Source organism: Monomorium pharaonis, chromosome 4 (assembly GCF_013373865.1).
Source record: "Monomorium pharaonis isolate MP-MQ-018 chromosome 4, ASM1337386v2, whole genome shotgun sequence".
Taxonomy (NCBI): Eukaryota; Metazoa; Arthropoda; class Insecta; order Hymenoptera; family Formicidae; genus Monomorium; species Monomorium pharaonis.
Window position 1 is genome coordinate 30,214,175 of NC_050470.1, and position 23,800 is coordinate 30,237,974.

A 23,800-nucleotide genomic window follows, 5' to 3' on the forward strand; every position below is an offset into this window, starting at 1 on the left:
TCATGTCGATCGATCGTGGGATACTGCGCGTCAATCAGCGCCCGCAGCAAGGAATCCCGTCCCGTCGTTGCATGGGGACATCCACTACTTCCGACGCGCGACGTCCTCTGTCCGCGTCGATAGGTCAAGGACGCTCCCACGGTTCTCGAGGTCAGGTCGACAAATCACCCTTTCCGGCGCGTAGGTCCGTGGCGGAGAGAAAAAAAGGAAGGAGCCGAAAGAGGAGGCGGGATAGGAGCCGAGAGAGAAGGAGATCCGAGCTCTTCTCACCCCCAATTCGAGGGCGCAGATGGATCTGACCCCAATGAAACGATTACGGAGAAACGATTCGCTCTCATTGATCTCATCTTCGATCGCTCAGTCAGGGACCTCGTCGGGAGCTTAAAACATTTTTAAGTATAAATAAAAAAATATGCAACATATATGATAAATAATATCTTGAATCGCGAAGATAAAAGTCATTTTTCACACGTGCGAATTCTACAATTGATTGTGATAACGATGTTTAGATTTAAAACACTAAAATATTTAAAATTAAAATTTCTGACAGCTTTAAGCGTTTTAGTATTTTAAAACTGAGCGGTGTTTAAAACTAAAACTTTTTTGAATATTTAAAAAATGGAGGCAAAAATAAAACACTTTTAATATCTTGAAATTAAATACTTCTTCTTCAGTGTACTATACGGAAATATCGGAAATGATAAACTTTTCAAGAATTAAGCTCTAAAGCAAAAAATAAAACTGTATTATTAATTAACTGTATTATTAACATATTAGATGTTATAAGACATTTCGCATAATAAAAGAATAGTGAATATTAGAAATTAGAATTTTAGAATCAGTTTCCCTAAATGAACATTAAATACACACACACACGCACACATACTCACTACGCATAACGGATATGAAACGATAAAACATAAATATGTACAAACACACACAGCACAACTTAAAATTCTACTTATTATTTATCTATAGTGTTCATTGAGGGGGAAACTTATTGTAAAATTCTAATTCCTAACATTTGACAATTCACCGTCGCACGCAGAGCTCACGTATTAACGATAGACAGAAATTGTTGCAAAGATAAATTATTTACAATACGAATGACATGCGAATAAATAGGAAATCATGATTTTGCATTAACAAGCGTGAACACCATGCGCACAGATTACGCGCATTTGGTCAGTATGACGAACAGTGCCGAGGAGAAAGGGCAATAGGTGGTGTCGGCGGGAACGGGGAGAGAGATTGCGGGCTCTGCCATATATATCGGGTGCTAGAAACGTTGGTGGTGCTCCGGAACGTACGTGACTCTCGTTTTCGCCGAGAGCCGTATAGAAAGCGAAAACGGGCTTCTACCTACATTTCGCCCATTCACGCGGAGAGGCCGACAAACGACGCCGTGAGAGGGTGAGGGCAAGGGGTGGCGGGATGCGAGAGCGGGAGGACATGGAATCGGAGAGGGTTGGTAGAGAAGGGGACGGCAGAGAGGGGTGCGGCAGGTACAGAGGGGAAAAAAAAGGAATGAAAAGAAAAAAAAAGGGAAAAACCCCCGAGAAAAAGGGAAAAAGCGTAGAAAAAGGGAAAAAGCGGGCCGCGGGCCGCCACCTATCTCCACAACCTGCACACTATCAAGCTTTGGAATAACGCGCTAGAGGGGAATAAAGGGAAAAATGAAAACAGCACGGTGCACGCGCGCGTACGCACACGTTCGTCATAGCGCGTACTGCGTTATATACTAATAAATTCATGTGTAAGAACGTACTTGTACACGGAACCATTTGTAAATAAGCGTGTGTGGCGCGACCGAGGGAAGAGAGTTAGATAGAGGGGAGTCGCGAAAAAGGGTGATCCCTCGCGGATGGTTTGTTAAGAGAAATAGAGACAGAGACAAAGAGAAAGAGAGGGAGAAAGCGAGAGAAAGAGAAAAAGAGACGATAGAGGGGATGGAAAAGACGGGTAGGAGAAAAGGGGGAAAACAGAAACGCAGAGAAAGACAGTGTTATGCGTAACGAGGGGAAAGAAGATACTGGATTAGGATGAACAGGTGAGTCAGACGGAGACGGTGAGCGAAGGTGGAGTGAGGAAGAGGCGGGCGGTAAAGGCAGGCGGGGAGGGAGGGGGAAGGGGTAGGTTGGTAGTGGAAGAGTGCGAGCTAAAAAGGGTGGCCAGGGGGTTGAAGCGAGCGGAAACGCGATGGGTTCGTTGCCAGGGATGAAGTACGTAGGTATTGATCTATTTAAAGCCTAGAGTTCCAAACGAGGTCCTTATTAAAAAGCGAAATAAAACGCGCTCGCTGGAGGGCGGTACTCCATCGTCCAGGGCGTATCTTATCTCCTTTCCTATCTCGCATTTCGCTTATCCGCGTCCTCGCGCCGTTCCTTGACGGCTACGCTCTGGAACGTATCGACACCCCGCCGTAGAAAAATTCATAAACGTCACGTTACATGTATCGGCGCACGTCATCCTGAACGTCCGAATGATTTTTTGAAAAAAAAAAAAGATACGCAAGCTATCGTTATTATCATTAATTTCATTGAACTTAAAGAAGGGATATTCGATTTCATTTGTACGCTCGGAATGTAATTGAGCGAAATATTGAAAATGATAGTATGGCATGTTGAATTGAGTAACATATCAAACGTCGTTTCTGCAATCTTTAGAAATAATTGTCAAAAGTAAGAATAACAGAGACGTAATATTTTTTATTTTTTTTTCAATTTTCTGAAATGAAGTTTCAATACCTATAATATTTAGATTAAAGTTCTCTATTAGAACGACCAAATTACGTAGTATTGAAAAGAAAACATTTACCCCTTATTAAAATACGCATTTTTTGGATCTGCTCAAATTATAATATAACGTTTTATAAAATTCATTATCCATAGAGAAAAGTTAAAACAATAAAAAAAATTCTCCAACCACAAATTTGAATAAATGGGAAGGCAGAAGTGCACCTGCTTTGAAGTTTATAGATAATCCTTCAAGAATATTTCGTTTAAAGAGAAAATCATTTTGAAAACATATTTTTCACATAAGCTCAGAGATTTTTAATTAAACGTAAATCTACTACTTAAAAATCAACTTTATCGTGGATGTATCCAGAAATCGAGAAGAGGAGGGAGGGACAAAACCTCAGCTTCTTCTAACATCTTTGCAACTTCTTTTTTTTTTTAAGTTTCTCTTTTTTATTCCTTGTTTATTTTTTACTCTTTCTAGGGAAAAAAGCGTGAACTGCACATTAACCAATGAACGTTTAACTTTTTATGGTGAAAATTATTTTTATAATTTAATCCTTTCTTTTTATGAAAATTTAGAAAAGGAGACAAACGCTCCTCCCTGCTCCCCTTGTGTGCTACGCCTACAAACCTTACGTTAAATGAAGAACGTCATAATGCCATAGTCATAAAATTTTTTAATATAAAAACTTAAAATTGTATTAAAGATTTACTTGAACTAAAATTTTGAATAATAAATAATGTTATATTTCTTTAGCATACATACATCAGTATTCTTGATTGAGAAAAATTGTTTGGCATTCGAAAAATTTACTCATGCCCTTTTTTCTCTTCTGGAAAACCATTCGGTTTTTTTTTTTTTTTTTTTGTACAAATATACATGAATGGCTGGCACTCTCTCCCTTTTTCTCTCTGTTAATAGCTGTGAATAGCAATACGTTCAATAATTCCACTTTTTAAAAATTCTTTTTAAAATTGTGGCACACATAATCTCGATGCGATCGTAGGCATCGTGAGAATATTACCGTTAGTAAGTGCGACTAATGAGAGGTCCAGTCGGGATAGATGAGAAGTAAGAAGATAATTAACAAGCAAAATCTGCTATTATTATCAACCTGAGATGTTCGTAAAAGTAATCTGGTTATCAGGAATTACATTTTCAGAGAGGAATATTACGTTAATTTGTAAATGCTATCAGGAGATATTATTAAGCTTAAATCCGGATATACTGATCATATTCATAAAGAATACCGGCTCTGACATAATACTGCAAATTGAAATGCATTAACAGAAAATTTTAGGTCATTGATAATGTCTTTAGAGATGACAGTTATTGTGATAATTATAGTATTAAGTCCCTCCGGATGGCAATAATTACACGCTTCGAATTTAACATGGAGTCGATACTTTTTCTCATCCGATACAAAATATCTGATTTATCTAAATTGTGTCGTGCCTTTAAGATATCTGCAGGTACATTCGAGGCTATAAAAAAATTCTACAATTTCTTCCAAAGATTCGACATCATATAACCAAGTAAAAATTTCGAATCGAATAAAAATAATTTTGATTGTCGAGATGAACACTTTTGAACTCTAGAAATTTTTAAATTCCCTGTGCGTGAGAGATATGATATAAACACAAGAGTGGAGAGATCGCGTCTCACGTAAACGGAGCATTCAGCCGCGGCGGCTGCGTCGTATCGCGGTCCAGACTCCGGTAAGTTGGCGAGTTAATTACAAAAGCCTCGATTTTAAAAGCGTTTTAGTATCGATCCCGTTTTTAGCAGTAGTCGCGATGCTCCTACGTCGCTCTCGTCGACGAGAGAGAAAGAGAGAGAGAGGAGAAGCGGGGAGGAAGGGGGGACTATACCTAGCCTGCAATGGCGGGAGAGACTCAGCATCCCTCTGGCAACAGCCCCTGTCGCGAGGTCGGCTTACCGAAGCTGCGCGACGTATGTGTCTATAAATGCATAATAAAGCAGCACTCTTTGCCGAGCGATAAATTCTGCGGTGGCACCTAGATGTAATCTCTCGACCTGTCGGTCGTGAGAGGCGACGCGTCCGATTACCGTCACCCGTTTGTACACTTCCTCGCGTTTCCGCTGCTGTTATACCGCGAGGTACAGCCGAGTGAAAATATGAATTTTGCTCGTAGCGCTTGATAATAATAAAAAAAAAAAAAGTATACACGGACACTCTTAATTCTGAAGTTTGAATGAAGTTCAAGCCTCTTCCCGCACGTATTTTATATCTCTATAAAACTAATATTTTTTAAACATTGATTGTGTAGAAGTGAGAGTACGTATTGTTTATTTACATTCAGAAGTATCTTTTTATTTTGTTTTCTATTTTCCTCGTATTTTCCCGTATAGTCACGTCATCGATTGTTTTTATTATTTATTTTTCTTCTATTTTGTTAATCCCTTAAAAAGAAAAATAGTTTCGGGAAAGAGGCATATATGGAATACAATAAAAAAGAGTATAATATAGGAAATCTATTTTAAAATAAATACGGGAGAAAGAAATTTTATAGAGAATAATGGATTTAAACAGATTAAAAAACTTTACTTCTTTACTCGATTGTTAAACATTTTGCCGTTCGAGGATTAGTATGACATTTTAATATTAGAAGCGTAATCATGAGAGATTACCTAATATCGACAACCGGTTGATGGATTAAGAGTGTGCGTCAATATTTTCTTGTTAATTGACAATTTTCTAATTTTAATAATTATTTCTTAAGTACAATTTATACACAAATTAAATGCGAATTATAATAAACTCGCGTGGAAACAATTTGTTTGGCGTGAGAAAATTCTTACGTGTTCTCTGTTCTGAAGAGCTCGCGAAGAAGCAACCCTTTCGAGCGAAATGCAGCGAGGTCAAGTGAAAAAGCAAGTCGTTGTAAATCGTCACCGGTATCGCGATCGGTTACGTGCGCGAGGTACTAAAAGGAGGAGTCCCACCTGGAGCGTGCATCAAAGGACGAAGAGAACGCGAGGGAGAAGAGAAGTATCTGTAGCTGCTGTTATGTACTCTTTTCCGTTAACTTTCCCATTAGCGAATCGGTTAAACGGTGGCAACAATCGAGGGCGCCATAATGCACGCCGCGGCACGTCGTTTCGCGAGTAAAACAGGCTAGAGCGTAATTTAGTGTAAGCGGATTAATCGTTTGTCCGTTCATTAACCGATTATTATTATTAGTTATGGATCGCGATTGTTCTAGCGCGTGGCCAAAACCGAATGCGTCTTTAAGACGTCTTAAAATTTAAACGGTTATTTTTTTATCGAAAAATAAAGGCGCGAGGAATTTTATTTAAAAAAAATCTCGATAACAGCGTGCGGGCATTGCAGAACCGAACGTTTTTAATCTATAGATTTCTATTGCGAAAATTGATACTGAAAAAAAAGAGTTATTTCACAATTGCCTCTTAATTGGCGATATATTTGTTACAAAACGCTATATTCGTTATTTCGCACTAACAAAGAGGGAGAAAGGAGGAAAGGAGCGACAATTCTAACAATCATTGTCGTTTCTCACGAGCGTTTGCCATTCATATACGATAAAACAACTTTGCTTACTGTAATCAATAATATTTTACGTTTCGTACGGATATCGCCAATAGCGACGCTCTCCAGTTCCCCAAACGTCAATCCGCTTGTACCGTGCGTTCCTCATAATGCAGTTTAGCCGACGGTTTAGCCTCGTTGTCCAAACCTGTATATCTACGCTTTATCATTTCTCTGATACCGTCAACGATCTACATCGAAGAGCGTTAAACGTATATATATTTAGTATATATATATATAAAATCTATATACATACATACATATATAATACATATACATACATACATATATAATACATATACATACATACATATATAATACATATACATACATACATATATAATACATACATATTTACATGTACATATGTATTCTCGTACGTATACATGTTGTATGTGTGTATGTATGTATGCATATATGTACATAGATGTATAAAAACGGTGAGCACCCCAAGCGAACGACCGTGGGTCGCAGGGAGGTGACGGCGGTGGCGGCGGCGGTGGCGGCGGCGGCGGCTGCGGCGGTGGCGGCGGCGGTGGCGGCGGCAGTGAAGGAGAGCCGTCGGTATCGCTGGTGTGCTCATGCATAATTCAATCAGAGTTAGACTAGAAACGTCAATACAGCTCGCAGATTATTTCTTTTCCCGGGCTGCTGCGCTCTCTCGCTCCGCGACTGTCCTCTCTTTTTCCCGCGCTTGCTCTGGCCCCCCCGCCATCCACCCTAGTTGGCGAGCGCGCGGCGGGCGCGGGGGTGACGCGAGGGGGTTGCAGAAGGGTGAGTCGCGCGGGGGAGGGGGGGGGGCGCACACTCTGGCGCGCGCGGGACTGAGAGGGGAAACGAGATTTCTCCTTCTGGCGCCTATCTCTCTGCTCTCCCCTGCCATATTTCTCCGCGTCGTCCCTCCCTCCCGCCCCTGCACATCAACCCCTCTGCCGGCCCGCCGCGCGCGCGCCTCACCATCCCCACCCGTTCTTCTTTTATATTTTAATCAACTAATTCTGCGCAATGCGTACATTTATTGCGCCCTTTCGGACGGCGGCATCCATCCACCACCCCCTCCCCCCCGTCCCTCCCGTTCTCGCCCCCGTCGCTTCGTCCCCTTGCCCTTCCCCGTCGATCTCGATTCCCCATCCCTATCCCCCCGCCGCTCCCCCCCGTCCGCCCGCGTGGCGGACCAGCCCGCGTTTTAATTGCAAATCTCACCTCGTTCGCTGATTCGATGGGATTTTTTCGCCACCGGCCAATGAGGACGATCATCGACGATACCGTCGGCTCTCGACCGGTGTCAATTTTTCGCCGTGTTTCTTCGCCGCGCCGCGTCTCTTCCCCGATGGCCGATCGGGGCGATTTCGGTTGTCCTCGTCTAATTATGCGTGCGCGCGGCACCGCCGAAAAGAGGCGTAGCTATCCCGTCGTCTGCCTATATACCGCTGTCCTTTTCCCACAATTTTTTTCCTCTCCCCCGCACATTTTCCGCGGGGCTTCAATTTTACGCTCGTTAATAACGATACAAAATAATAGCTTGAAACGCGACACCCATTGTAATATTCTCGCGTTATTGAATCGCGCGGCGCGCAAAACAGAATTCGATCTATCTTTTTATCGCAAATGTATTTACCTGAGGTATTAATTAGGCATCGTAATGACTTTGTTCCTTTTTATCGGGCGAATCAAATTTTACGTTTTCTATTGTGCGCCGATAACGCGCCGCCCGCGTAACTCGCCCGCCACGTGCGATACGCGTGCACGCACGCACGCACGCACGCACGCACGCACGCACGCAGAGGCACTCACGCGTTTGCCTTACAGCGGACGAAATGACGAGTGCGGTGCAACATCGTTCGGTGCAATCGCGTTAAATCCCCACACATTTTCGCGCCAAGTGCAGCGAAAAACGTCAGCGATTGCCCGTAATATTTTCTCTCTCTCTCTCTCTCTCTCTCTCTTGCACGCGCGCGCGAATGAAATGAATATGATTTTTTTTAAATCTAATGGTAATTTTTCTCCAGGCGCTTCATCGATACCTGCCCTTAATCTAGACGTTCGTAAACCAGTTCACTTTCTCTGTCCCCACCCCCTTTACTCTCTTTCTCTCATCTTGTCTCATCTCTGTGCATGTGCGTGTATATGTACGTGCGTCTTCTCTCGAGTACTTCTGCCGGCGCGCGCACGCATACGTGTGTAGGACACGTGGCTGTCCGTGAACCGCGGTGCGAAGCCAGAATATGCGGGCGCGTTTCTGCCCGCGCGAATAAATGCACGATACAATTAAAAAACCAGGAAGGCGTGCCGCGGGAAAGGCGGGGTGGGAGGGAGAGAGGGAGAGAATTGCGTGGCGCGTGCAAGAGAAAGTGCAACAAAATCGGAGAGCCGCGCGTGTTGAGAGCCGATAAAATTCACCCAATGTCGGAGAGTAACATTTTGCGGAACGATCGTCAGACGAGTCGAGAAAACGTCTGGAAAAGTCATCTCCGATGATGCCGCAGGATGCCGGTCGCGAATCGCCACCTAATTGTTCCCGTGTCGTCACTGGCAAACATAAAATGTACTTTTTAAATGTGAAATATTACATGGAGATATGTAATTTTTATCTTGGAACTTACCCTCAAAATTATGGCAGCCGTGAGACAACGCGAACTTGAAAGAAGTTTATTACAATTTTAATTAAATTTATAAAAATTCTAAATTATAATTCTTCGAAATTTCTGGTGTCTAGCTACTACATGGCTAGTAAGTTTTGATTATAGCTATGTAGGATTCGTTAAAGTTTTCAAATTTTATAAATTTAACTACCTTGATACACTACCGCATATAAATTCGTTGCTCTTTTGCCTTTCCTCATCGCGACTTAACGTAGAGATCACTTTTGCGCTCGTTTACAGCGACGAAAGCTGTGAGCTCGCACCGAAATACCGCCGGTATTTTCAACCCCCGCTCGTACTCGCGCGCGTGCCCTCGCCTTTTTTATTTAAATATCTCACCCCTCGTTGGCTTTCGCGCTCAACAACGTGGCGAGCTCCTTTTTCAAGGTTCCCCGCATCCGTCTTTTTCACGGTCTTCCCTTCACCCGCTCGCTCCTTGTCGTTCTTGGTCCTACATCCTTGTCGCTGCAGCCACCCATCTCTCTCCCCGTGAGTTTTCTCTTTCTCTCTACCGCGTTCCGGCAACTCCTTGTCGTTCTGCCCTATGACGGCAGGTACTTACCCTCCTACCCTCCAGCAACGACTACCTTTGCCTTCGAGCAAAGAGGGAAATGAAAGCGAAACTGTTCGACACTGTCGACTTTCCGCTGCCGCTGTCCTTCTTCTTCTTCAGCTTTTTTTTGTTTCTCTCTCTCTTTCTCTCTCCCTCCTTCTCTCATTACGTCTCCTCTTACCCTTTATCGCCCTACACGCGCTGTGTCTCTCTTTATCGTTCCCTCTCTTTCTCTCTTCATCCCTTCGTCTCTCTCTCGCACCCTTCCGTTACACTCGCCAGCCCTATTTCCCTCTCTAACTTACACGCTCGCGCCTCCTTTCCTTCCTACCGCCGCGCGGCTCTGCCGTCCTCCTTCCACCCTTCTAATTTTTCCACCCCTTTCACTAAAATTAAAATCAATAGTAGCGGCACCACGTGCCCGGGGACTATGCCGGAAACATTGCTACCCTCATCAGTTGCTACCTACGCAGACTCCAAAAGGCATATTCCTACGCCGACAGTTAATTTCTATTGATATTCCATCAATAGAAAGAATTTTTATTTTCATAAACTAAATGTGCCTAGTACGCGTAACGACGTTGCAACATTGAGAGAAAGAGAGAGAGAGAGAGAGAGAGAGAGAGAGAGCAATTTATATAATTAAAAAATACGTAATTAAAAATTAACACAAATTCAGAATGTGGTTAAACAAGTTACAAAACAAATAATTTATCAAAACGTTACGCATACATTTTCAATTTTCCTAAAAAGACACGATCTATTAAAGCTCCTTTTCCTTAGAAATTATCGCATCGTAATATTTACAGTTGAAATTATACTAAAAAAAGGATAAAAGCTTTGTAAATATTCAAATCATATAATTAAATCGTATAAATATTTAAGTAGAATTAAAAACGTATTTGGCGCGATTAGCGCCTCTATCTCGTAAGACTAAGATAAATTGCATGTATATTTGGGGATGCGCCACGTCAGATGTGTCGACCGAGTAACAGGCATGGTTCGATCCACTGTTAAAGCATACAGGTGGTCGACTATGCTTCCATCATTCCTTCGTTGCGAGTAAAAATTTCTATCATGCACGTGCTAGCCACCACGTTCACGCGCACACGTACACACACGCACTCCCATACATACACGCACGTAAACGGTGTTTGCGTACGGAATTTTTTACACGTGCGCGAATAACAGAATAAAAATCTGACGCCTGCGGAATAAAAAGTTTTATTCAATAACGTTCGCGTTTGGCGTTAAGTGGTATTAACTCTTTGCTTTTCTAACAAATCTAGTAATATCGCGTTACACGAAATATTCTTTCATCATTTCGTTGCCGTTTTTTTTTTTTTTTTTTTTTTTTTTTTGTAATTTTTATCGCTGACGCCGTAACGAGGATAATTATCTGGATTTTCTGCAGTATTTAGAGATTCTTCACCGGCTCAAAGGCTGTCCCGTTGTAGTTACATTTTATGCGACGTTAAATAATAATTGATACAGTTATACGTTTTATATAGTTGAAGTGAAACCAGAAAACACTCATCTCATTGAAATTAAGATAATGACAATATATATAATATATTGCAAAAAAGACTCAATTTAACGTTACAAATGTTTGTTGGAATGAGATTTATGGAGTTGGAAAATTATTTTTTAAAATGAGATCCTACGATAATATATTCTCCTAAATAATACGCAATACGATCAGCGGAGCATGTGACAAGATATGTTAAAATTCTGAAAATATACATGTAGCGCATTGGAATGTGCGAATTACAAGACGCAGTAGAACGGACGTTGCCTGCGAGATCTTCGCTACGTACTCGATATCTCCTTCTTGCCAAATCCACTCCTACGCGGAAAGACATCTCGCAGAGAAGGCGCGGGACGTGGTAATCGTACCGTTAAAGATACCGTCATAATTTAATGTAGCCGGTCACGATGGTGCCTCTCGCATAACGGAGCCATTCCTCCGGTCTCCTACCCCTTGGTATCCCAACCTCCCTGTATCCTATCCCTCTATTCCCTTATGACCCCCTCGGCAACGTCGTCGGTCCCACTCTTTCTCTCCTCTCCGTCTCTCTGTCTTTCTCTTTCTCTCTCTTTTTCTCCCTTTCTCTTTCTTTCTTTCTCTCTCTCTCTCTCTCTCTCTCTCTCTTTCATCCCCCGTGTATTCGCGGGTTGCGAACGTACCGCCCTCACCGGTGCCCACAATGCGATGGTGGTATTGATTTAAAAGTACATTCGTGTTTTCATAATGCCGTATCTGTACCGACGTTCAAACTCACCCGTCTCCGCGCCACCCCCTCGCTCACCCCCCGGTCCCATCCGCCTTCGACTCCCCGCAACCCCTGGCACGCCGCGTACACAACCCGAGCATGGATTGCAACGACGCTCCCATCAGCACGAAGACCAATCAGACTGTCCCCTGATTTCCAGTCATTCCACTCGACTATTCTCTCTTGTTCTCGCTCTGATCTATCCGTCCATTTAGCCGTTCACCGTCCGTCCGTCCGTCCGTCCGTCCGTCCGTTCGTGCGTCCACCTTCCGCTTGCCTTCGTATCTTTCGTTTCTCTCTCTCTCTCTCTCTCTCTCTACCTCCTCTTTTTCCCGTATCGATGCAGTTAAATCACTGTCCAGAGATTCAGCAGACAACTAAATAGGATTGTGAAAAGTAATCAGTTCCGCGTATTAAAGTGCGTGAATCATTCCCGTAACGTTCTGTCTCGGGGAAAGCGAGCTTTTTGAAAGTTCTATTTCAGAATGATTTAAATGTAAGAAAGGAAACTAATGAGAAACTACTACGAACAACGAATGGAACAACGTAATTCATAGCTCTCCAATGATAAAATTATTAATTATTGCAAAGAACATGTAAAACCGCGACGTTGCTTTACAATTGTATCATAAAATCATTAAGACCAACTGAAATTCTGGCGCAATTTTGCGGATTATCTTATTAAAGTTACATTACGTGTAAACAACAAAAGGTACTAACGAAATAAAATATTTCTTCCGCTCAGATTTGGCCACTTATTGTTAGTTAAGATAGAGCATTCCTGTTTAATCATATATTTAGACTTGCAATCGTCAGCCATTGAATAATTAGGTAGTGCCATTGATTTTGCGAGGCTATAAAAAAAAACGTGATTGTATAAACGCGCTGGTGTCATCGATTGCTACGTAAAAAATACACGATGCAGCCTTGATGACAATTATATCGGAGGAAACTCCTCCTACGCGTTTCTCCACGTGATACACCGTACGTATGTGTATGCGTCCACAGTAACAAACAATATTTTATCCGACAATTAATCTACACGTGGATGACCCGTCGACGCATGCATCCAGGTGGCGTCGGACACTTACCTTTGGATTTACTGGGAAACAAATTTTATTCGCCTTTTTGCAAATTTTATTTTATTTTATTTTTTTTTGCTTTTTTGATTACGATAATAAAAAAGAACTATTAAATCGTATAAGCCAAGGCGCGCTTACGCAACTCATCGCGTGAGAATGTAGTACGCAATTCTAATGAAGTGTTTTAGTTCCCTGCGTTAACGACGCGTCAGATTCTTGGGCTTGTTAATTAAGCAAATGCTTAATTAAATGGTTATATTACGCGAGCAACAAACTGAGACGTGTCTAACTCGCGTCTGCCGAGTAAATTTATTCCACGGGCGGACGTAATCATAACCAGAACGGGGTAGGGGAGGGAAAGACCTACGGTGATTCGGTCTTCTGATCGGATTGGGATGATAAAGTAGTTCTCCCGCTAACCGCTAAGCAACTCCACTAACTAATCCTACAATATTTAAAAAATTGTTTCATTATTCGACGTTATTTCATGCTATTTTATGAGATCTGAGCCTTTGGTGAGAAGTGAATTAATCCTCAAGTTAGAAGAAACAAAATGTTTATTTTTTTGTATCGGTTTGTGAAATAAGTAGGAATGTTCACATTTGTCTTTCAATAGTTTGATATGACAATCGGATAGAAACAGAATATACATTGTATAATGTAAATACAATAAATATACAGTTCCATTTTGTAGAAATTTTGAAATAAAAAGTTTGGCATAATAACATGCCACATGTGCGAGAAAAGTGTAGCTTCCTTTTGATTTATGTTTATCTACATGTCTGATTGTGGTCCCAATGGAAATCTTGCATTTTTTAAAATAAAGACATATTTTATTTTTAAAAAGCTGTAGTGAAGAATATTGAGTTTTACTAATGAGAAAAGTTCGTTTGTTTGTTTCCATGTGAAATTTGATGACTTGGCATGTCATTAGATCAAACTCCTCATATACATTAAAATATAATATGTCTGATACATGCTTGTGTAAAATTAAGAGAATTGAATATAAATTATTGAATTTAAGCGCTAGTAATGTTAATTAATAGCCGTATGCCATACAAACAGAAAAATTCCGTAACTGTAGTAACAACAGACGCTTTCTTTGTGCCCAATAGTTTATTTTTGCAAAATAAGTTGACATGTACAATGAGATAGCTTAGCGACTGTTAGAAACAAATGTCTGTAAGAAAAACCTTCCGCATGTGTGTTGTCTTCGCATTACACGTAATGAGCGCAATCATTAGTATTACTTTCAATTTATCAGTTATATTGAAAGGAAGAGGTATTTAATAGAAAATTGCAGTTTCTAACACAGCTTGCATTTTATAAAGTATTAAAACAGCCTCAGACGTTGAACTTACTTAACGCTCCCTCTTCAATATCTTTATCAATTTCTCTCTTATGTGCATTATGCTAAAATCTTCGCAGTAACCCTCTCATGCGCAACATCGATTTTCGTAAACCATTTATATAAAGTATTTATTATAAAGTAAAATATATAATGTCTCGAAATAATATTTAATAATAATATGGCTTAAATTTTAAATAATATATATTAAAATTTCCTTTATGTGAAAATAAATTCTCTAAAACTTATAAGTCTCCCTTATAAAAACGTAATACTGAACGGCATTAAATTCGTCAGTAATTATTACATATTTTAAGTATTAAAAAAGTACTGACAACAATGCTTTTAAATACTTAAAATATTAATTATTGACCAATTTAATACTGTCCAGTATTTTCATAAGGACTTTTATTGTGAAAAAAGTCAGATTTAATTTTTAGTCCAAAATTTTTTAGTTTAAAACTAAGGCTCCATAGAAGAGACTTAAATAAACTTTTTATAAACTATTGGTCCTATTAATTTGCGCATGAAAGAATTAATTCTTTTTATCATTCGCGAGTACATAGAAGGACGGACGCATGTCTTAGCGGGTCCAATTTGCATTTATTAATTACATAAGAAAGAACATAGTCATTCATGTTATTACTTTAGCACCTCTAACGCTTTAATCTCGAATAGCTTGTAGATTTCTACAATCGAGTGTCGTCCAGTACTTTCACATGAACAAATCAGATATTATATTCTGCCCTGCAGAAAAAATTGTGTGTGCGTATACTTCGCGTAAAATCAATATAACAATATAATATATTTTCATTAATTGTTAATCACTAATAGTACTTCTATTAGATCACTTATATTAGATCTCTAATATACAGGATGAGTCATACAATTGAAATGAATTGTAGTTCTTATTTTATTAAAGATAAAAAAAAACTAGCGAAGAAAGAATTGAAAGGTACAATAAAATTAATATTTCTATGTCTTTTACCAGTACAAAAATAGAAAAGTGCAATAATACTATTTTAAAAGAAATTACATGTTCTTTAAATATAAATATAATAAAGTAATTAATTAGAATCGACACAACTGGCAATTATTTATTCAACTTATAAAATTACAACGTTTCGGCCTTAACTTTGAACCCTTTCAAAACTACAATTGAAAGTTATAATTGTGTAACAGTCATGTCATTGATCAATGAGTCATAAATCAAAATTCAATACTAAAAATTAAATTATAAATAAGTTAAGATGGAAGACAATGATATAAAATCACAGGTTTACGTATCCGTTGTTTTTTATGTAAATAGATTTTTATAAACATTTAGCGAATAAAAAATTTAAGAAAATATTTAAAAAATATATTTATATCAAGATAAAGTTATTGAAAACTAATGGTTTACGAAATATTTATATTTTATTTTTCAATGTATTTTGATATAAAATATCTCGTAAAATATTTGTTTTTTTTAAATATTTTATTTTAATATCTTTATGCACATAATAATGAAATAAATTGAATAAAAAATACATTATTTTAAAAAATATATATATAATATGCAATTACATTTTTAAATTTTTTGCACCAATTGATTTGCAATTAACAAAAACTGCAACCCATCATAATTGCATAAATCATCCTGTATAAAAATCTAACGAAAAATTAGATTATTTAAGACAAGATATATTTAAGAGTTATTTTTTAGAGAGTTAGTAACACGATCACATATTTAGTTATTAATGAAAAAAAGAATAATTTTCTTGTATATTTTTTTATAACATATAATATATAAATGTAGAACAAAAATATATACAGAATATATAATATACTTTTTAACTTTTAAAGTTAAAACTATATACAGTATTAAGTATATGTGTTTTCTTTAAAATTTGTATAAATAAACAATCGTATGATCGTACCATTCCGATCGTATGAAAGCTCATGTTCCACATTTTTAAAAAACATGGCAAATCTTTAACGCTAGTTTAACGGTAATAAGATAATAATTTTGTGGAGAGATAAAATATATGTATAATTAAATCGATTAATACCATAACATTTCTTGTCTTGTCTCCTCCTCGATATTGCATTATGTATATTGGACGACTTCTATTTTCGTGGTATGTGTAATACACTTCGAGTCTAAATCTACAATAATCCTCTAAATCATCAATAGTCCTCGTGCTCTAGCGGCAATTATCTTATATCGCAACAGAGACTTTTGTATATTTAGAAGAAATGAAAGCTTCCTCTCCAACGTGCACTAACAATCACGTTCGAAGACTTAACTCTAAGTCTCATTTCTAACCGCGAATAAGAAGTATCAACAAGCAGTATCGAATGCAGAACCATGTTTTGTAGGAAGTAAAATAAAAATCGCACGTTAAAAACCTAAGTAGGAATGTTACTTTTTCACAACTTCGATATTTTTTTAACTTTGAAATTTTTAACTTTCAAAAAAAGACTTGGTTACAATAATCTAGTCTTGGTCAAATTTACCCAAAACCTTAGTAAAATAATTTCAACTAAACGTAAAGTAATTATAACGAAATAATGTAATTATAATGAAATGTTTATAATTTTTATCAAGCGTTTTGTTAGTATTACATTTGTTTATAGCAAATATTTTAAACAATATTATTATTAAATGTGTGTGTGTGTGCTTTCAAAGAGTTTACCAAGAATTTTGTTTAAGTGAATTTTTCGAATTTCGAAGATTCAAAGAATTGAGGGTTTGAAACTTTGAAACTTTGAAACTTTAAATTCTTTCGAAGCGTCGAATAATTTGATATTGTCAAAAGTAACAATCCTATACTCAAGTCTTATTTAAATATGTTCTTCGCTGTAAACTGTAGGCTGGAAGAGTTGTCAAAACGCTCACTGATACTATACGATAATTTCAATTCAATTCTTTGTCGTTGCATCGACAAAGCGCTTCGAACGTGATTCCGAATGACAAAGATCTGTCATATCAGACAGACGATTAAACATTTAATAATGAACAGGAAAAATTGTTAGCGTCTTGACCTATTTATACCCATCATTGCGAGATTTTACCCTGCTCGCTTGACGAGCGTTCAGCGTATGATTCGTATATCGAAGTAAATTGTTTTGATTGTTTTGATTTCCTTATGGAGTAAAGTTTGTAGATATAGCGGCGGTAGTGGGAATACTCGTGGAAAATTGGCAAGATATGAGATGAATATTCTCTGGGTATATACAGGTGAGGACATTCTACTTCACATCGTGAAAGCTCACGGCAAAACCAACCATCGCAAAGCCAACATTCAATAACGTTTACAATATTCAACGTAATCATATAAAATTTGAAATGTCAATAACGTATAATGTCCCTCTCTCTTTCTTTCTCTCTTTCAACGTAGTTATACAACGGATAAACACATTCGTCGACACGATAGGTTGATTCGATTCGAGACGTCTTAAACTATTTTGGCACTAGAATCCACGTGACCGTTAGGTTTTAAGCGTCGAGATTCGACATCCTGAAACGGCTATGAAGCTAATAAAAAATTTTCAACACCGTGTGCGCGCTTAAGTGTACACGTGTCGATACGTGACGCCGTGTGTGCTTTTATATTACGTGTGAATCTCATTATATGTATATGTATATATACATTCGATGTGTATATGCATACACCGACTCGTTTACTGAATATGGATGTTTAGAAATGTAATGTCTTACACTCTAGGAAACTTAGGATTACAATGCATAATATCATTATGGTGGCGATGCCCGAGCGATTATCCTGAATCGAGAATGTTAATGAACCCGTAGCAGCTATAAATTGAAACTTTAGGCATATGCGAATTTTATCTAGAAAACTAATTTTATTTAATTTATTAGCGCTCTTATATGGCATTAAAATTATATGAGTTTTAGAGAAATCGATTTACGTATTTAAACACATTTTTCTCATTTGATAATTTTAAATATCTAACGAATTTTAATGAATAATTGAAAATATTAATTTGTGCGCAAATAATTTCATCAAAAAATAAAAAATATTAACGAACATTTTATGAAAAAAAATTAAAATACTACGTGCTCTTGAATGAAGAAGCAGAAATTAGAAGAAGATCGAGTGTGTCACGTACGTTATTTTCTAATATTTTATTAATGTTGAAATTTGATGAAATATATGACTACGTCACTATCACAATTCGACTGATGAAGTATTACGTCTACGTGAGATTACGATGAAAAAAGGTTGTTATTTGCAATGCTTTCTTTGATTAGCTCGGCATATGTTATATTTAATACTAACCATTATCGCTTTGTTTGCTTCGGTCGCGAAAAGTTTCCTACTCCAAAATTAAATAGCGTGGTCCGTATTGAAGATTTGATTTGAAAAATGATTTTTTTCTGTATTTCAAGTTATTAGTATTTTAAGTACACGTATACGACGAAAAATAAGCGATTTTTAGAATTATAATTAGAAAACGTATCTACGTATTACACTTCTCGATATTCATGGAAGAAAATCATCTTTAATTCATCATCGATCATGTTTGAAGTGTTCTTATCATCTCTTTCTTCCTTTGATTAATATCTTTCTTTGATTGAATTGCCTGTACGTTAAATGTTAAATTCTTCACGTTAAAAATCGCATAAAATTTCTGTAGGTGCTCGCGAAAGTACTCAAATCTGCGAAATCATTGCCACCCGTTGAAATAGACAGGTCATGACTGATCATTATATCAATTCCATTACATGTATGTATATATTCGCTACACCAAGTAACATAATTCCTATTACATCATTAGTACACCATTAATCGTGTTTGCTGCAAGTTTTTTTTTTTCAATAATCCCTGACTAGTATTTTTCGTTGCAATTTATCCCAAGAACGTTGCCGTTCCGACAACCCGACCGGGGAAAAACCGATGACGATGACGACGACGACGACGATGACGATGACGAGGAGAGCGGAACGGGGGAGTTCTTTCTTGATTGGCGCGCGCATTAACTTTCTTTCTCCTCGATCGGACTCACCTCGTTCTGCAGCAGCTCGAATTTCGGGCTCAAGCTCGGCAACATGCCCCTGGTGCTCGTTTTGATTTGGCTGTACTTGTTGTAGAGGTCGAGCGACTTCTTGCGCTCCATCTCGAGCGTCTCCTCGATCAACCGCGGCGGGATGCTGCCCGCCCGTTTGTGGCTTGGCACGAAGACGCTGCCTTCCGGCTTACGCGCCGCCGTCCTATCCCCCTTGTGCTCCGGCGTCAGCGTGCCGTTACCCAGTTTACGCTGCTGCTCCTGGAACGCGTCCTCCTGAACGTCGTCCTTCAGCAGCACCCCGGTTATCACGGGCTTATTGTTCTCCACTTTGCTGGCAAAATCGTTGCTCAGAGCCTTCTGCTCCATAATCTCGAGTTTGTTGGGAGTCGTGCCGTTCACTTGGAGATTCGGATTCGATCGCACGGGATCCGGGAAACTGTCCATCTCCAACGAATCCTCCCGCATCGCGTTAACCATGTCTTGCAAGGACGATAGATTTTTTGATTTTTCGAAGAATTGCAGCTGAAAGGAAACGGATACCTTCCGTGTTATGAGGACCTTTTCCCTCTCTCTGATCAATCTATACATACGCTCTGTAAATCTCGTAGAGTAAAAGAATTACGTTACTCTAAATTCTCTAAAAGACTGAAAATTGAGCTTATGCAATTTTTACTTGAGTGATTTGCTCTCTATGCATTCTAATAAAAATCAAAAACTTTTATAAGGATCCTATTCAATATCTTATTCAGTCCTGTAGAATTTTTACTCTTACAAAGTAACAAATTATTTCAATAATAGCGCAAATTCAAAATCATTTCACTCCACGAGATTTAGAGAATAGAAATCTGAGATTTCAAAAACAAATTAATATCAGAATATTAAAGAAATTTCAATATTGATAATTTAAATGTTTCGGCGAATAAAATTATCGAAATGTAAAATAATAACACAATTATTTTTTTAATTGATAACAAAATATTTTTTAATCTTAATTAAACTTATGTTAATAAAAAATATAATCGAAAATTGATGCTTGAAAAAAAGGGTTTTATTAATTCACGTGTTATTGCTGAAGTTTCTATTCTTCTTTCATTTTATGTATAAAAATTATTTAAATGAAATGATACTCACGTAAAAAGAGAGTTTAAATTAATCAACTAATCTCTCTATTTACTTACACTTTTGTTGTCCTCCTCCTGCCCTTCCTCCTGCTGCTCTCCCTCCTCTTCCTCCACCTCCTCTTCACTGGTGAAATTTCTGGAATCGTCTAAGAGTATCTTTTCTATATCCGGCGACTTGTCGAATTCTACCCATTTCGAACGTCCCTCTAGTTTTCTCAATGGCATATCGGACTCGTAACTACCACCGTACATAGGGTAACCAAGATGGCCGGAATCGTATTCGACTTGATTGCCGTAGCGGTAGCTAGGATTGGCTGAACCTTGACTGGATATTGAAAGGTCTGACTGTGACAGACCAGTATTGGTGCTCCCAAACAGTCGTGTATTTTCGAAACCTATGTGAAAAACAACGAATGGAAGATAAGTCGCAAAAAAGCGGGATATTACGTGTATCACGAGAATGATCACCTGAAGATCTGTCATCCGGTATTTCCTCCCTGTGCACTAGAGCCTGTTGATCGGTGACACCGGTAGTCACATTGTCGGACGACCCTTTGTTACCCTCCATCTCTTCCTTGTCATAATCCGGCTGTACTTCGACCACAAATGAACCGCTGTCCTTGTATCTCGACGTGGATTTGTCATCTTCCATCGTTACCTGAAATTAAATATAACAAAATACATATCGCAAAGAATATTATAAAATATTATGTTTTTACAATTATCTCTGTTATAAATTAACAAGATTCTGAATAAGATCCATGTAATTTATTTTTTTTAATCAATTTTTAAAAATAGCATTTTAAAAAATAAAATAAATAAAGAGAATTTTATTCGGAATCATATCTCACGTGAAGCCAAAATACGTAATATCACAAATCAAATTGAATACACTGAAAACAAATTTTATAAAAAATAAATAATATTTATTTCAAATAAATAATATTTTCTATAATTTATAAAATTTTAGTACTATTCAAATAACTACTTATTTGAATCAAGTATCTTTTTCTTTATCAGCGTAAAGAATAAGATATCCATATTTAAATATGCAAAAGTAAATATACACGATAAATAATAGTTATTTAATGTGAAGTAATTGTCGTTTAATAGTTGGAAAAACATTGTAAACTGGAATGTAACGTGAATTTCTTTCCTAAAATTAAAGCGACATCCGATTAAATTCAATATTTATTATTCTGGCCAAAAACGTTCCAATTCTCCCACGAGAATTCATGCGTATCTACTCAGTCCATTATCTTTCCTCCCTTTTTTTCTTCTTAACATAGGCCCAAGTTACAGACCCGAATCGGATCCACGCCTTTTCCTTGTTCGAAAGTTGGAGCACTTTATATAGGTATGTACATGCGAGAGGAATGGCTTGAATCAGAGCGCGAGTAGAGAGCATTTAGAGAGATCGGGGTGGAAAATGGAAGCGTGCGAGACAGATAAAAGGAGGAGAAGGTGAGAGGAAACGGAAAGGGGAGAAGGAGGAGGTGCACCGCGGTCAGAGAGAAAGAGAAAACGTAGGTGTCGGCCGAGACGAACGGCCCGACAGACGAATTTCGAGAATACTCGACGCGAACATAAGACGAGGCCGTAAGTAGGACGGTAGGTAGGGGAGGGAGGGGGGGGGCGAAATTGCCCGGTAACCTCCGACCTTACCAGGGTCGGCCAAGTTCGATAATTACGAATCTACTCCCCGCAGTCTGAAAACGAGCCAGTCTCTGACCCGATTATCGCTGACTCCGACTGACGACGAGTTTCGCCACCGCGCACCGTCGCTTAGGATAAACGTTATAGAGGGGAAAAGGAAGAGATTTACTAGTATGTAAGCGATGTTTCGTCGCTGCGACGATACGCCAGAGAAATTTCCTGTAATAACGACGTACGTACCGCACGTTCTTCCGTCTCTACGATAAGATGATTGTTCTTGAGCGTAAGGGTGATGATGTTCCCGTTCGCGTTCTTGCTGATATGATTGCCGGAAGTGATGGCGGTGGAGGTCGTGGTGGTGGTGGTGTACTTCATCACGGCCGCCGTCGGGGCAACATTCACGTCCTCCATCACCTCCGTTTCGCACATGTATCGGGGTACGTCTAGGCCATTCACCAACTGAAATGCATAGACATACATTCATGCGATAAAGCGCGCGCACGAGAAATCCACGGAAGACAGAAATTCCCGAACGTTTCATTCATCACTTCGGAGCGCGCGGAGTGAAAAATCTCGACGACTGATAAGGCTCATACGCGAGTAGAAATCGGCAAAAGAATATGATTTTTTCCCTTCGTTTATTGTTAAGATCTACAAAGAATCAGTTTAGCAAACATGAAGATATTTCCCTTAAATTTTCTTTTTTTTTAATAAAAAATTGTTGCATTTATATCTTTGAGATAGAAGTTGGCGGCTGCGTCAAACCCTTGTGGCGTGATTAGTGTATGTCCGTTCTTTCCAGAAAAATAAAATCAAGTAAAAAAAAAACAATTTTTTCCGTTCCTTTCAAAAAATGAAGGAATGGATTGTAATAAAATGAAGAAAAGTACCAATTATGAATTTAAAATTAAAATAATTTCCATTTATTCGAGCAAATTTAAACGAACATTTCAAAAGTTAATATAAATGTATGCAGTAAATATCATAATTTTATAGAAAAATTATTATATTTTTATATACTTTAATAAATTATAGTAAATTTCGGGAAAAAGATATTAAAAAATGTTTAAGTATAAGTTTCAATTATGAATCAGCATATTAAAATGTATGTTAAATGTACGTTAAATGTACGTTAAATGTATGTTATTATATGTTAGTGTATTAAATATAATCTATTAAAAGGATCATAATTTCAAGAAATTATAAAACAGATATTTAATTTAAAATTATTATTAGAGAGGTTTTTATTAGTACTCTTCATTTTTTTCTCGTAAACAGCAGCAATGATTAAGGAAACAATTATGTATAATAATTATTATAAAAAATTTCTACAATCTATATAAATAAAAATGTAAATGTTTGTTTCTCATCTAAGATCTCCGTAAGTTTTTCACCGATTGCTTTGAAATTTTGACACAACGTTGCATTCATAACCGGGAGTGTTCTTATGGGGTCTGATTTTGGAAATACCGTGTGTTTAAACAATGATGGCTATAATTTAAGTGTAAAAAATAGTTTTTCATTAATATTATTAAATTTTGATACATTGAGACGGGGGAGAGACGGGGAGAGACCAGGAGAGACGGGGTGAGACCAGGAGAGACGGGGAGAGACCGGGAGAGACGGGGAGAGACCGGGAGAGACGGGGAGAGACCAGGAGAGACGGGGAGAGACCGGGAGAGACGGTGAGAGACCGGGAGAGACGGGGAGAGACCGGGAGAGACGAGGAGAGACGGGTAGAGATGGGGAGAGACGGGGAGAGACCGGGAGAGACGGGGAGAGACGGGAGAGACCGG

General features: G+C 38.4%; 2 protein-coding genes across 3 annotated transcripts in view; one reads left to right on the forward strand and one right to left on the reverse strand.

Moving 5' to 3' along the window:
* LOC114253910 overlaps positions 1 to 23,800 on the forward strand; it is an 85,272-nt gene that overhangs the window by 47,661 nt on the left and 13,811 nt on the right. The gene's annotated exons all lie outside the window — the stretch shown is intronic.
* Positions 13,403 to 23,800, reverse strand: part of LOC105829405 — a 35,168-nt gene continuing 24,770 nt past the window's right edge. For both annotated transcript variants that reach the window (XM_036286442.1, XM_036286441.1), the window contains 4 exons: positions 22,245 to 22,463; positions 20,817 to 21,006; positions 20,406 to 20,743; positions 13,403 to 19,749 (listed from right to left, as the gene is read on the reverse strand). In XM_036286442.1, the coding sequence (XP_036142335.1) occupies positions 19,195 to 19,749; positions 20,406 to 20,743; positions 20,817 to 21,006; positions 22,245 to 22,463 (1,302 nt within the window). In that variant the 3' untranslated portion in view covers positions 13,403 to 19,194. The remainder of the gene's footprint in view (positions 19,750 to 20,405; positions 20,744 to 20,816; positions 21,007 to 22,244; positions 22,464 to 23,800) is intronic.